General features: G+C 37.2%; 2 protein-coding genes across 4 annotated transcripts; both read left to right on the forward strand.

Annotated features, from left to right (window-relative positions):
- Window positions 1-155: 155 nt before the first annotated feature.
- On the forward strand, window positions 156-2,193 carry LOC122655016 (jacalin-related lectin 19; the record flags this gene model as incomplete). Its single annotated transcript, XM_043849267.1, has 2 exons — window positions 156-371; window positions 1,766-2,193. Coding segments are annotated over 2 exons (570 nt in total), but the record flags the coding sequence as incomplete, so codon positions are not given.
- A 6,437-nt stretch (window positions 2,194-8,630) lies between these two features.
- LOC122653605 lies at window positions 8,631-12,284 on the forward strand. Of its 3 annotated transcripts, XM_043847500.1 has the most exons (7): window positions 8,631-8,792; window positions 9,054-9,115; window positions 9,196-9,279; window positions 10,157-10,211; window positions 11,394-11,529; window positions 11,996-12,046; window positions 12,130-12,284. In XM_043847500.1, the coding sequence occupies exons 1-7, from the start codon at window positions 8,669-8,671 to the stop codon at window positions 12,227-12,229; spliced, it is 612 nt and encodes a 203-aa protein (XP_043703435.1). In that variant the 5' UTR covers window positions 8,631-8,668; the 3' UTR covers window positions 12,230-12,284. The 3 variants fall into 3 exon arrangements, with proteins under 3 accessions (XP_043703435.1, XP_043703437.1, XP_043703436.1); XM_043847502.1 differs by lacking the exon at window positions 10,157-10,211 and having other exon boundaries at window positions 9,054-9,119; XM_043847501.1 differs by lacking the exon at window positions 11,996-12,046.
- The last annotated feature ends 3,363 nt before the right edge of the window (window positions 12,285-15,647 follow it).

Below are 15,647 nucleotides of genomic sequence, written 5' to 3' on the forward strand. Positions count from 1 at the left end.
GAAAACAAAAAAAAAAACTTTTCCTTCTTCCATTCTGTTCTTCACAAACAATACAATGGTAAGCAACCTAACCTAAACTTAAGTTAGTTCTAGATGATTTTTTTTTTTTTTTTTTGGGAGGTTCTTATTTGAATTACTTGTTTTGTTTTGGATGAAATGGACAGGAAAATGCATCAAGGAAGCTAACAGTAGTGGGACCGTGGGGAGGAAACGGTGGAACGAGCTGGGATGATGGGAAATACACTGGTGTTAGAGAGATCAAAATCGTTTACGACCGTTGCATCGACTCCATCCGTGTTGAGTACGATAATAACGGTAAGCCCGTTCTATCAGAAAAGCACGGTGGTACTGGAGGCAACCGTACTGCCAACGTAAGTAACCACGCTCTCTCTCTCTCTCTCGGGTGGTGCGCCAGACATCTTTCAGCATTGGGAGAATGTTCTTTGTGCTACAGCACAGGCTGCCCCCAGGCACATGGACAGCCTGTGCAGGGGCAGGGTGATCATTATGCCCACCTCCATGTGTCTGAGCGCAGCCTGTGCTACGGCACAAAGAACAGTGCCCCATATAAATTTGTTGGGAAATCAAATGCTAATTGGTGCTTAGACACAGCCTAACGTGAAAAGATCGACGTTGCCGCTGGAAAGATGGAAAGGACCAAGGGCAGCAACCATCTTTTCGAGCTGGGCTGTGCCTAGGTGCAGGTGCACTCCCAGGCACAACAACGGTTTGTGTTCTTTCTTCCAAATTGGAAAACGGTGTTATGGTGGTTCTGAGAGCTGACTTTTGGAACAGATTATTAAATGAGATGAGACAGTTTTGAGATGGACCCCAATAGGTCCGAAACCAACAAAATACCAATAAAGTACTAGTTAGAACTAGAATAACTAGGACCATTATAAATTTTTTTTTTTTGGTAAGGACCATTATAGATTTATAGATACATATTTACTTATTACTTAATAGCTATAATTTATGGAAAATTATCTCCTTTAGTTACCTGCCCGGCGCAGTTCCCCAATGCCTCTAATAAGGGGGGGTAGACCTTATCCGGGGCAAAGTGTTCGAACAGGGGTAGGGTGGTCATTATGCCCTCTTGTTAGAGGCATTGGGGAATTGGAGCAGATAAAGATCCATAATTTATATATAAGGATTCTGTAGTAGTTACAGAGTAATGGTTATGTGTCAAAGAAACTATTACATTCGAGTGTTTGAGACAATTTTTTTGGGGTAAAAGAGTGACTTAGAATTAGAGGACCCAAAACCGTTAAAGAATTAGAATTGAATTATATCCCAAGGGAAAAAGAAGGGTAATTGATCACATGGTTCTTGTGCCCAGATATAGATATAGGACCACATAAAATTAACACACTCAACCCCTAATGAACTAAAAAATTATATTCGATCGGATGCTCTTGTACGTGCTCTTGTTGATATCGGCACTGATGGTGCAGGCATTACACAACCAGATAACGGTCCCTTGCCCATATTTTAATTACAAAGCAATACTTATATTTGAGCGTTTGAGATTTTGAGTACTTAAAACCGTTAAAGAATCTTGGTTTTAGAATGGTATATTATACGAAACAGTTTTGGGATTGATTCATTTGGGACATGAACCGGTAAAGAACCGTCCTGATTACCCAAAACTATCTCATTTGACACCCTTACTTTAAAGGACCAACCCAGTTTGAGTGGCTGGTCATTTGGTCCAGTTTTGGTTTTATTTTCGTTCCAAAATTAATGGGTTTGTTTGTTTGTTTAGATTAAGCTGATATATCCAGAGGAGCACATAATAGCTGTGAGTGGTCATTACTGCCCGGTTGTGTACGGAGGCACGCCGGTGATTCGATCACTGGCGTTCAAAACGAATCAGAGGACCTTTGGACCATACGGAGTGGAAGAAGGAACACCCTTTACCTTCTCAATGAAAGATGATCTCATCCTAGGCTTCATGGGTCGTAGTGGGTGGTATTTAGATTCCATCGGATTCCGTTTGAGCCATGTCAAAACCACCACCACTATCTTCCATAAGGTTCAGCAGCAGCTCATCAAGCTCCGCGGCCATTACTCAAAATCCTCCGCCGACCAGAATAATCAGAAGAAAACCCATCGTTGAACTGAAAAAAGAACCCTCTTGTCTACATGGTTTCAGTTAATTCCTTAGTGCTTTTGTTGATGCTAGCAGTTTGTATTTGTTGATTTCTTAGTACTTCTTTTCATGGTCAAGAGTGTGTTTTTTTTTTGGGTTAATGTTTTGAATAAATGTTAGGTTGTAATTATCGGGTTATTACCAATTTCGTTTCAGTTTCTTATACATATACATTAATAATGAAGGAACAGGTTTTCTATAGGAGAACGTTTTCGTGCACCATGTATGAAGTCGATAATACTCCCATTGTTCCCTGATACTCTTTAGACACCACCGGAACCCTTCCCTTAATCAGGGGGAAGGAAAACAACTTTTCTTATCTTTACAATGTTTTTTTGGTTTTTTATTAGGTTTTTTCTTTTGTGATTTCAGTTACGATCTAAACCCGAATCAAACCAAAACCGATAATAATTCAATTCGATTTGATCTGTCTTCGGTCGCGTAAATCGGTTCAGGCTGGAATTATCACCCCTAAGTCCAACCAACTTTCCACTGGGACATACATAGATGGACACTTATTAAGAAAACTTCTAATGCATGGACTTGTCCCTTTTGTGAACTCCTAGCATTTCTAAAAAGAAAAAAATATATATATTTGGGGGCGGGGGGGGGTGGTATTACAATTTTCCCTCAATCATAGAATGGAATTTGGCCATATTGTCGTCTACGAAATAGATAGGAACTTCCTGGCCGGCTAGTGAATCTGCTAAACAATTGAACTCCCTAGAAGAAAAACTGGACTTACAACCCACAAAATACGATGATAGGTGGGTGATATCTTCAATGATAGGCTGAGCAAAAACATGAATATTTCTTGAAGGATTAAGGATAAGGACGTAAGAAATAACATTCATACAATCTGATTCCACCTCAATCCGCTCCTCTCCAATAGAGATAGCCTCAAAAACACCACACCTGATGGCAAGAGCCCTAGCATTCAAAATTTGGTGTTTAGAGGTTACAGATTTAAAAGCTCCTCGAGCTAGTTAGTCTGGTTTATGAGTTTTCACTGAGTTTAGTGCTTCAAATGAATGGGTTAATGACTTAATGGTCTTTGAAAATAGTTTACAGCATTCACCTTAAACATGCAAGTGAAGAGTTAAAAGAGAAAAATATACCTTATCGAGATATGAAAAACATTTGCAATCACTTTATTGATAAACAAAAATAAAAATAGAGTACATGATGTATAACTTTAATAAGTATTGATCACAATCAATACTGATACAATTCGACTAACACAACCACTTCAATTCGTAAAACCTTTATGGCACATGGTACCATTTTCCAAGTTTGGGTCACATACAAGAATGTATATGTATTTTTTTTTTTTTTTTAATGAAAAGAAACTTATATATAATTTAAGGGAGTAGGGACATTGGGGATGCCTTGGACCATACAACATTCTTACAATGATGAAAAGTAAGATTGTCAAAATTATCAGTTTTTTCAGCTAAAATAAAAAAGTTATGTATAAGGTTCCAGGGTATAGATTGTTAGTTGTTATAAATAAAGAGATGAAAGAGATCTTTGTTGCATAGCCAGATATGTCTAATGGGGATCTTCTCTTTGTTGGCTCTTTCCCATCCTTGTAGAAGATCAAAAAGCTTCGTTTCTATAGAGTCCACGTGGATGTTACCTGCACCTGTTAGAAAACTTTGTCCATCTATCAAAATGTTAAAGTTCTACTGGATTAATTTAGAAGCGGGTTCAGAAACTCTTGCGACAAATAAACCAGGCAAGTTCATTATAGGGTTCGGGATATAACTATGATAAATTGAAGAAGATCCATAATATGGTGGTTTCATCACAGATGAATTTATTATAGGTGGTGTGATGTGAAGGTCTTTTGCCCATTTTAAAACACTTTTAATGACCAATAAGGAGTCAGTTGTAGCACCACGCATAATGATATTATTCCTTTCAAATTAAATAAAATAACAAGTTATAATAAAAATAGAGAAAACCCATGAAATAGATTATTTATCAAGATCAGGGGATGCAAGTAAAAATGTACAAAGATTGATGAAGGATGAGCCAGAGAGATGCTCAGTTCTTAGTCCAAGAAAACCAGAAACCCAGATACACTTAGTCCAATTACATGATAAGAATATATGCCAACTCAATGCATCACAAGAGCCACAGAAAACACATGAAGGGTCAACTGATAGTCATTTTGAAATAAAGGCTCTGACTCGGAGTCCTGCAAGTAAGACACACTAAAAGAAAATTTTAATGTATACCATTTTGATAACACAGGATTTGAAAGACCAAGATTGAAAAATTCGTTTGACCGTGGTTATCGAAGTTTCACTACACTGATTTGCCACTTTCTTTTACATGGTAAGAATCAGAGCCATGGTTATGATGTATTTGTCATCCCAAGAAAACTACTAACTCATGAAATTAAAAGAGTCTCAAATATCAAATCTAGAATCTTTCAATCTTTTTTACATAACTCAACAAAAGAAACCTAAATTATGTAAATCCACAGAATTGATGATGAGAATTTGCTTGGCTGTTTTAGAACGATATGCTTCGATCATCACGGGGTCCCAGTTTCAAATCCCCACGAAGAATGAAGTGTTACACGGGGTTGGAAAGGGTTTTCTCTTGGGCATTCTGATTTTCCTCTCAGAAATTTTGATATAAATAAGCATATAATAGCCCTTCGGCTTATGAGTCTCGATCATGACGCTTCTGTTTTGGTGTCTTCGCCTGACTCTGCAAAATCTAAGTTGGAATTATAATCGATACTCTTTGGAAACTCGCGAGTTTTGAATCCTTACTAGTAGTTAATTATGAAACCCGTGACGCTTCGCTTTCTTTGTCATCGACTCCATCTGATCTGAGGGCTTAAATTGAAGTATAATCGATAACTTTTTGTAAACTCTCAGAGAGCCAAAAGGAAAGAAAATAATCTTGAGGACAGCTTTTTCTATATCTTTTTTTGGTTGGGCATTTCTTCTCGTAATTGTGTGAATCATGAACATGAATAGACAAGTCTGAAAAGGAATGATAATTGAACGGAAAATTAACCTTCTTACCAACATGCTTTCAGTTTATTCCTTAGTACTTTATTTATGTTCTTTTTTTTTTCCCTTCTAAATCATTATGAAGTATGAAAGGTTTTTAATAAGGAAGATGTACTGCCTTAGATTAATGCTGGGTTTGCAGCATGTTCTTTAACTTACTCGATCTCTAATTGGTTGTTTCGTTTCTATGGTTCAAAAATTTGCCGCCGTAGTTGTTCGGAAAATTATCTCCTCCAGTTTGTTTCTGGGTGTTTGGACAGGGGTAGGGTGGTCATTCCATCCCGCTTGTTAGAGGAACTGTTAACTTGGACGTGCAGAGAACTGGAGGAGATAAAGGTGTTTGAAACTTGACCAATACTTAAAAAGCTCTAAAGCTGATGAAATTCGTTAATTTAAGTCCTTTACCTATCTCATACTAAGCTAACTCTTCACCTTATCAATGGATGGGAACAAGAAACAACAGCTATACAAGCTCCCCTCCGGACTTTCAAAATCCAAACTCCATCAGTAAAGATTGAAAAAGACAAAAGATAACTTTCTTTCCAACATTTTTTCAGTTTATTCCTTAATTAGTACTTTATTTATTTGTTTATGCTCAGGGGTTTTTTTTTTTTAAAAAAAAAATATTTTAAATGTTTATCAAGTATGAATGGCTTAAGATGTAATGCCTTGTGTATTTTTGGAATAGATTAATTCTGGTTTACAATTAAACACAATTTTTACGCTACCCAGTGTTAGAGAATCATGGAGTATTCGTTTTAGTGCTATTCGGCAGCTTGTAAAAGGACTGTTTTTCTTCAATTCTTATTGGAGGGTCTAACCAAAAATCCGAATATAAGAAAAACCAAATCAGTGAAGAGAACTTCTCAAGTATATTAAGGCATCAAGGACCTGAACAAACCAATTTGATCAATAATTCTGTAACTCTTCTGTACCATCCTTCACAAGTAATTAAGAAGAATGAGACATTATATCATGCTTAAGGCACATGAGGAAAAAAAAAGTCAAGAAACCATGAGATCTGATTTGTGTTTTCCTACTGATTTTAATGCTTCAATTTGATTGGTTGATTGTCAAATATGAAGCGAATAAGTAAAAGACATTTTCAACAATGCGAAAAGGATATCTTATACTTATGGGTGCCAATAACCATCGAGAGCTATGCATGAGTGCATGACATAGTTGAAAATTTAGGTTTTCTAATTCGATCCGTCTTTTAGAAAAATCTGGTGGTTTGTATCTGTCAAACTCGATCAAGGCAAGTCATTTTTTAAAAAAAATTTAATGCAATAAATATATATAAAATAGTAAAAAAATAAAAAAAATACAGAAATATATGGGAATTTCAGAGAAAAAAAAAAATCAAAGACTCACACATCAATGCATTTTTTTAGTTTATACCATTGAACAAAAGAAGGGAGTTGAGAGTTTCTTACTGTTTTAGAATGTGGATTTACTATTTTATTCAACTCAATTTCTAAGTGAATCGACTTTATGGTTTTTTAAAAAACAACTCAACTCGTCGAGTTTGTCATGACTCGGGTAAAAATACCGAGTCTTATTTGACTCGGATAAACATTTATGACCCAATCTCGTCATTTTTTATCCTGACCTAATTTACATGATTCTTTACCAGGTTTTCCAAAATTTTTACTCGACTCCGATGACTTGTGCCAGTAAAAACCCAGTTTTCCAACTATGATGCATGGTGCCACTCATACGCGATTAAGAGCTGAAGCATATTATAAGTGCTTAAGGGGACACAACCCGCACAGAATGACAGCCGCATCACCATGGAAAGGCGTAAATCTTTGAGGGCACATTGTTCATTTTGTGCGGCCTTGTATCTAAGTGTAGGAGCTGTGCGCATCCGACCAGGAAGTGTTCTCATTTTCTAATTGGACCAAAATATCTTCCCTCACCTAAGAATAATTCTTGCAACCCCAAGGGGTTAGCGCAGCTGGCTTGGAGGGGACATGAGACTCCGCCTCAAGAAGCGAGGTCTCGTGATCGAACCTTCGCCGCTGCATAATTTCTTGGGGCCACTCGCCTGAGGCTCACTAGGGCCCAGAAGCTCCCGGTTCGTGCGTGGCGCGGGGGTCATGTACAAGCCCAGGGGGGGATTTAGTCGGCCTAAAAGTCGGATACCCCTCCTGTCTCCAAAAAAAAAGAAAAAGAATAATTCTTGCTATATAAAGTATAAACCATGGGGGCTGCCACTCGGATCTCCATACACTTCGGTCCGTTTATGCATATGGTCTTGATAATTTGGTCCAAGTTTGAATTAAGAATTTATGTAAAATATCAAACTGAAATAATTAAGGGAGAAAGAAAGCTACCTGGGTGTTGGGTGCATGCAATGCGCTACCCTGTGCCTATACATAAGGGCACGTGAAATGATCGTCATGCCCCCATGGACAGGTAGAATTCTCTAGGGTGTGACTCTCATTTCATACACCCCTATGTCTGGGCATAGGATTAACGCACTGCATACAACCAAATAGCGTACTATTTCCCAATAAATAAATTTGAAAAGAAAATTACTATCTCATGAATTAAAATTCCCAAATATCAAATCTGGAATCTTTCAATCCTTTTTATATAATTCAACAAAAGAAACAAATGAAACATAAATGATGTAATTCCACACAATTCAACAAATACACATGATTATAGGAGAGTTTGCTTGGTTGGTTTAGGACAATGTGTTTCGATCACTGGATCCCAAGTTTAAATCCACACAAATGAAGTGTTACACGAGGTGGGAGAGGCTTCGAGTTGTTCCTCGGGCCTGAACCGTAAATCCCCGGGCAGGTTCAAGGGTTTACATGGGAATCCACTTTATTGGGTTTGGTTTACTAACTTCTTTTAATTTAAAATGAAAATCGAATCCAACCAATCCGAATGAAATTGTACTTTTCAAAGCCTGAAAGCATGGTTTGAGGTATCGGATCGGATCAGTCGATATTGGTCAGATTGGATCGGTATTGGTCGAGGTCGATCCCGAGATTTGACCGATACAACAAAGTTTGATTGGATTGCTCAACTCGGTTGGATCAGCCTATCCAATCCGATCCTTGACCGATCCAATTGAATAATTATTTTTTTTTTGAAGTTTTAAAGTTATTTTTTAGTTTTTTATATTATCTTGATCGATACTGACCAATACCAATTGATTTTGATCGATCCGATCTCGAGATCACAACACCCACCAACTCTGGCCGATACATAACCCAATCCATACAAAAAGGATTTTGGGGGGTTTTTTGACCGATCTTAACCGATTTGGACCGATCCGATCCCGATCCGAAAAGGTTTCGACGATGACCGATTCCGAGTCTGGATTTTGAACCTTGCCTGAAAGAAACCAAATTTTCTTTACCCAAAAAAAAAAAACAAACGAACTAAATTTTGAACGGCCGATTCCTACTTGTGAGTTGTGAACTTGCAGAGAGCCAGCGAGCAAGAGAGAGGGGGTACGATGATTCTAAATCTAACGAGAATGTTGAGAAGAAAGTCTCGTAGAGATGGAACAGATGACAAATACTCTCTTCCAACCCGGGACGACCCTGCGCTCGATGACTATCATCCCATCGACACTGAAGGTCTCTCTTTCTTTCTCTTTCGGAAATCGAGTTAGGGCTTTTCTTTTCCATTTCTCCCTTCTATGTTAGCCGTGAGATACGAATTTTCATTCTGATTTTCCTCAATAATTTTCTCTTTGACCTGATGAATTTTTAATCTGATTTCCTCTGTATCTTCTCAAGATGTTGTCTTTCCTCTAACGTTGTTGGCAAAATTTTCCCTCTGTCTTTGATTGAAATATCCTTTTTAATTTTGTAAAATATTTATTTTTTCGTTAACAGAGCAAGAAGAGTTAGTTAGGTCCTTCGAAAGGAACCATGCTCAACAGAGTGTTCTTTGGAGGGTAAGTAACTATATCAAACTTGAAAGCAAATCCTGGTTTGTTTCAGAGAATGAATTGGGTTTCTTGGTGGATTCTTGTAGAGTGTGTTCGCTGCCTTAGTCTTTTGTTTCATGGCGTTTCTCGTTTTCTCCATCTTTCAGCAGGCGTCATCTCCTTGGGAATTGGTGAGTGTTTCTGATCCATGATGCTTGCAAATTTGAACGATAGAGAATATTGTTTACAGTTCCACTTTATCTTTCTCCATCTGCAATATATATTCATTTGTTTATTTGTTCTTCATTACTGGCCTACGGGTATTAATTTACAAAGTTTGTCCAAAGGAACAAATCTTATCTCGGGCATTTGCCATTTGTAACAGACTGGCAAATGATAAAAATGTGCGTTAGTTTGATTGAATTATCAACTTTCTATATGGTCAACTTACAGAACCAGGTATCTCAATAAAACTGAGGGCCTTACAAGCAAATAATTATGACCTTGTTTTCCTCAGATCATGTCTATCTTAAAAATCCCTCCATTACTGGTTCACTTGTTCTACCCCTATGGCCCTATATGCTACCGTGGGGCAATGAATCTGTGGGGGTGAATGCATTGCCATCTACTCTGATGAAACATTAGCTAGAAGGGCTGCTGGGTTTCCTTGGACTCATAAAAGGTGGAACCTACTGGTATCTTCTTTTTTTTTTTTTTTTTTTTTTTGGTAAAGAAACCTACTGGTATCACTGGGATGTAATATGTGTTATCTCTTTGAGATGGCCTGCCAATTTTTTCCCGCTTTGCTTGTACCATGAATACCTTTTCTATCATTTTTCTTTATCTTCAATTGTCAGCTACTCTCTTATTCACTAAATAATCGCCTTCTATAAATATCCCAGTATCATTGTCTAGAAAATGAAATCCATAGTTGTCTTTCTCCAATTATCCAGTGGTGAAGTGCACCATCTGAAGAGAAGCATTGATGTATTAACTGGACACTGCAGAGTTTAACCTACCAAAATGCTGACAATTAAGAATTTAACATCTTGTTTTTCATATCGACAGCGCTTTCATGCTTACTTCATGGATGAGGTCCAGTCATGGATTGTCATTTCTGCAGGTTTGTCCCTCTACTTATTCCTTTTCTCCCCCCATGTTCTCATTAGTTTAAACTGTAGAGCAATGCTAGGATGACAGCCAGGTCAGCTACCTAGCTGACTCTTGACTTGTGATTGGACCACCTTGTTATTTGGATATAGACGAACTGGTTTACCTGATGTTTTACACATTGTTGGGGGGAAGTAAATAACCAAAAATCCAAGTGTTGCTAGTTAATTCAGTAGTCAGCTGTCCAACAGACCTTTGGATGCTCTAGATGTTTTCCTTAATTTTTTTTGGTCCTCTCCTATCGAGGGCCCATAGGCCACTAGGGGTTGACGTCCCAACTCAAGGAAGGGAGGCCAGGAGGTGGGGAGGAAGGGGGAATAACAGGATGTACACATCCGATGGGGTGGGGGGGAAGAGAGTCGAACAAGCAACCTCTCCCTGGACTTAGGTCACTACTCTACTGCTCTGGCAGCCACCACTACGCCAAGAGGTGCTTCCCATAAATTTCGTGTTTGAGATCATTCATTTTATCGCTTTATAAGATCTATTTTCCCTTGCAATTAATTGTTACCCATTTCATTGTAAAAAAATCAAATTTCTAACAGAAATAAATCACCACTAGCAAGTAATATATAGTTCTTTTATGGTTCCCTTGTTTCCCCCTTGATGCACTGCCTTGTTCGTTATAATCAATTTTGAATTACTTGTTGATTCATCACTTACCTGCTAAATAAGGACGGGGGAGATACTGGCCAGAGAATTTTGTCTATGCAATAAATTCCATTTATGAAACTTATCCCATTGCTGAATTTTTTTTCATAGCGAAGTCTGTTTCGCCTTTCCTCTTGCGTACAAATTAGAAACTTAAATCTAATGAAACAGGCGGGCTCCAAATAGTTTTGATTGTTTGAGCTGATACCCATCTTTGTTTTATATTTATTCTACATGTAGTTAATTCCATTCCTTGTCTTAATCTTAAATCATATTTCCCTGCCGCTCCAAGTAGTGTCCATTCAAACGCTCTTTACACAAGTATTTCTCTTATCGGCTTCAATAATTTGTTTTGGGTGATTTAACTACTGCTTGTAGTGGCCTTGTTGATTTACATTATGAGTGTAGTTATTTTCATCTTTTAAGTGTTGATAATGCTCCACCGGTCATGGAATTGACCTGCTTCAGTTTAAATATTGTATAGATTGTGTAGCTGTTTTAGCATGTATAATGGCCATCACAGGGTTGCTGAATAATTCAAAGTCTCATCGACAATGGATTTGGTACTCCTGCTATACTGGTGTTCTACTAGCAATCTTTTGGTTGCATTACATGCTGAGGTAAATCATTTTCTCAAGTTTCCTTATATGAGATCGATATCTATTTAACATTTGCTCACTACATCCTTAAATTGTGTAGAACAATTGATGATTGTTAGAGAATAGGAAGAAATCTTAATGTCTCATTTAGCTTAGGTCATTAGTTTTGTCCAATAATCATTCTTTTTCCATGATCTCCTTTTAATAATTATCTGACTTATGAGGTTAGAACCAAATAATGTATGTTGCCGCCCTATCTAACTTAGCTTGCTCAGCAAGCTGTGCACAAATTGTGTTCATTCCATATTAGTGAAATATCCACATTTAGAATAAACAAATCTGCTTGTTTTTCTTTATCATGTAGCTCTGCTGGATCTCTTGTTTAGGTTAATGCAGGATTTTCGTGTCAGTCCTTTGAATATCTTATGCACTGATATATAAGTTATTTATGTGGTTGTCATTAACATTATATTTATTTCTATGGTAGAATGCCAAAGTTCCGATGGGATGTTTTATGGCTTCCATTTGGGCCTTTGAGGTACCGTCTCTATCTTTCTATCAATTGATCCATCTTTGTATCTACGTATTTGTTTATGTGTTTTCTATTCGTTGGAACTGCAGCAGTGCTGGAATCTGCCTCTACGTAGACAGTCTATTTGCTGAGTCATTGGAAGATGTAAGAAATCTACGTCGTTACATGTATGCGTATAAAGCCTCCTAAAACCTAGGTCCTGATGGATTTGGCCTTCATCTTCTACTTCAAACCGTGAGATTGATAAAACATGGAGTGGTCTCACTTCCTATGGGTGGTATGGCCATTTGCAAATGTCAGGGGTTTCTAGTACAAAAGGAAAGTCTGTTCCCGGTGGTGCCTGCCCTTGTATGCATTGAACATTTGAACATGTCCATGACTTGCAAATCTACCTATGAGTGTAAATTTTGGGTTACCATGTACTTGTTTACTTATGAAAGTTTTGTGGTTGGGATGAGGAATAACAATTATGTGCAGAACTCTAGCTGTATGGTAACTGAAATTTTTATTACTTTGATTCAGATGACTATACGCCGCCAGGGGGGGGGGGGAGGATAATGTGCAGAGGAAGAGAAAGTTAAAGTTCTAACATTTATATGAAAATAACTTCAGCTACATTTATTCACTTAGTTTTGTTCAGCACAGTTGACAACCTGAACATGGAAGGGACTGATGTGGCTAACTGCTTTGTTGGACAGATTCGCTCTATTTTTAATCAGCTACATCTCCATTATTTTGCCCCAAATAAACCATATCGTCCAACCTATTTGATGCTTTCTTCTGCAATGTCGAACCCCCCCCCCCCAAAAAAAAAAAAAAAGAAGAAAAGAACCGGAGAAGTCAAGCAAAGTCTACCCAATACCATCCAAGAATTTGGGTGCCAGGCAAGTTGTCGCAATATATTTTAAATTTTCTTTTTTATGGAAGAAACAAAAAAGTTACAAAGATATAGAGGGTAATGTCTGGCGTTTCACCAGATAAAATCTAAGCTAGTAAAGTTGTTAGTTGCTTCAGCTAACTCAAAATAACTATTAACAAGATTCCAAGGCAGACAAAGAAGGTTTGTAGGTTTAAATATATTACAAAGGTTTTTGTTGCATAACCAAACTTGATTGATTCTTATGTTTGCTTTCATAGCCCTTTTCCACCCTTGAAGAAGTCCAAAGAACTCAGCTTCTTTTGCATCCTGTGTTAGAAGGCTACTTGCATCTGTTAGCATACTCTGGTCATCTATCAAAATGTAAAATGTCCAACTTATTTTTTAAGTTCTGGTTCATATATTCCTACCCCAATTAAACCAAGGAGTTTCATTTTAAGGTTAGCAGCCATTGAAATAAGAGGTGGAAGGTGTTTCATTTTATTGTAAACTGTTTGTTGTACTACAGTTTTTCCTTAAAAACTTTAGGGGAAAAGGATCCCTGCTTAGTGGTCTTTCCTACGCTTTTTCACAGGGCACCGTGAAATGATCCCTCTCCCCCTAAGTAGATACCCAGGCATGCTCCCCTATTGGCCCAAATAGTTGTGTAGAGACCATGTGACTAAGTAGTGATCTCCTGCCAAAGTTTAGTTGGATATATTTAGTTTAACGGAGAGAGTTCCCTATGATGCTAATGTGGAGAGGAGTCTGCACACAATACCAATAGCAGTTTGAAGAACGAGGGATTCACATGGTCAGAGTAGAAGGAGAGAGAGAGAGAGAGAGATTAATAAAAACAAAACTCATGTGAGAAGGAAATAGTAGGATTCGGCTCCTCTCCAGGGAGCCCAGTGCCCGGGGGGGATCCAACGACTGGGCTCCTGGAGAGGAGCTCGATCCAAAATAGTATCCTAGAGATGTGGAAAAAAATTTTCCTACATATAAATTGTGATTACATCTGCGAGGACTGTATTTGCTATGACAACTCAATTGGCTCCCTTAAATTGTTAATAGGTTCTCAACGAAAGCCCTTTAATTTTTCAATTTAGGGTTCAAAATCACTAAATAATCAGGTGTGAAGTTTCTATCCAATCAAACTTACTAATCTTTTTTTTTGGTAAGAATCAAACTTACTAATCAGTATAAGGAAAGAGAATAGATAGATACTTAGTCAAATGTCTTATAATATTATCGACTACTAAAAAAATAAAAAATATTTTAACACATTTTGAAAAGAAAAGGCAGCTTGAGAAGAGAATTTTTACCACTAGTTGAGAAAAAAATATTCTGCTTCTCTAGAAAGGAAAGACAATAGATTTGCTTCTCTTTTCCTAATATAAGCAATGGTTAACAAAATCTACCTAGATATTGCAATTTGCTAATATTCAATCATCATATATGTGACTCTTCTCTCTTGAATTTTTAATAATCAAATTAAATAAAAATAATGAAATTTTAATTTAATAACAAAATGAAATATTATGTAGTAAAAACTTAAACCATAAATAGAGGTTGATTTTAAGCTTTCTTGCCTATGTAATTGCTTAAACTGAATCATACCCTCATTTGGTAGAAAAAGTGCCCATTTTGTGAAGCTTGGTAAATGCTCAAACTGGCATTCACCACATGGTAAGCTTACTTCAGAATCAAATTTGATGCACATTTAGGTTCATCATTTTTTATTTTTTGTCAAAGTTTCGACATTAATTTTTTTTTCCTTTCATGAATTTAATAATAACATTTGATGTAAATAATGAGAAAAATTACTAAATTATATGACAAGATTTTATATGAATCAAAATACTCAACATTAAAGAGATACTATTAAACTACATAATTCATGAGTCTTTTGAGTAGTGTTTTTCTTTTTGGCCCTAGTGAAATTCTATAGCACTAAGCAAATAAAGACTTTATCAAAAAAAAAAGCAAATAAAAACAATTTTTTTAAGGGTTAATGTTCTCTGTGCCGTAGCGTAGCCTGCACCCAGACACATAGGTCTATCATTCAGGGGGCAGGGTGATCATTTCGCCCACCCCATTTATCTAGGCACAGTCTGCACCCCCGGCATAGAGAATATTTGGCATTTTTCTTAAAGAAAAATCTCTATCACTTTGCTATACGTATCCCATATTTACTCAAAATTTTCAATTTTTTTTTATAAAAGCTAATTTTCACTTCTCTTTCTCTCCTATTAAATTTTAAAATTTTAAATTACCCTTACGCCCTTCCCCTCCCACAATCCACTCATGTGGCACTTCACTCCCATAGCCTCTCTCTAGCATTTCTCCCACGCTTCACCTCGCCACAACCTCTGACCCTTGCTTTCTCCTCGATCATAAACCACACCCTTGTCGCAACCCTTGTGCCTCACCCTATCTCTGCAACTACCACCCCTCTCTCTACACAACTCTCGTCCCATTTCTTCAACCATAGGGTCTGACCCTTTATTATATTGGGAAGGGCAATTTTTTGTCTCACACCAGGGATTTAATTTACGGTATCAATCATTACGTATAAATCTGATTGGCCGTACTAAGCCAAATCAGACGATTTTACCCTCCAAGATTCTAATACTTTATTTTACTATTTTACCCTCCCTATTTTTTGCACCACCGATTCCAAAATCCATGTCTCACACAAAAGAAGTGGGAGTTAATGATGGACAGTTACCAATATGGTGAAGGAAACTT

The sequence above is a fragment of the Telopea speciosissima genome, chromosome 3 (assembly GCF_018873765.1).
Source record: "Telopea speciosissima isolate NSW1024214 ecotype Mountain lineage chromosome 3, Tspe_v1, whole genome shotgun sequence".
In the NCBI taxonomy this organism is placed as follows: Eukaryota; Viridiplantae; Streptophyta; class Magnoliopsida; order Proteales; family Proteaceae; genus Telopea; species Telopea speciosissima.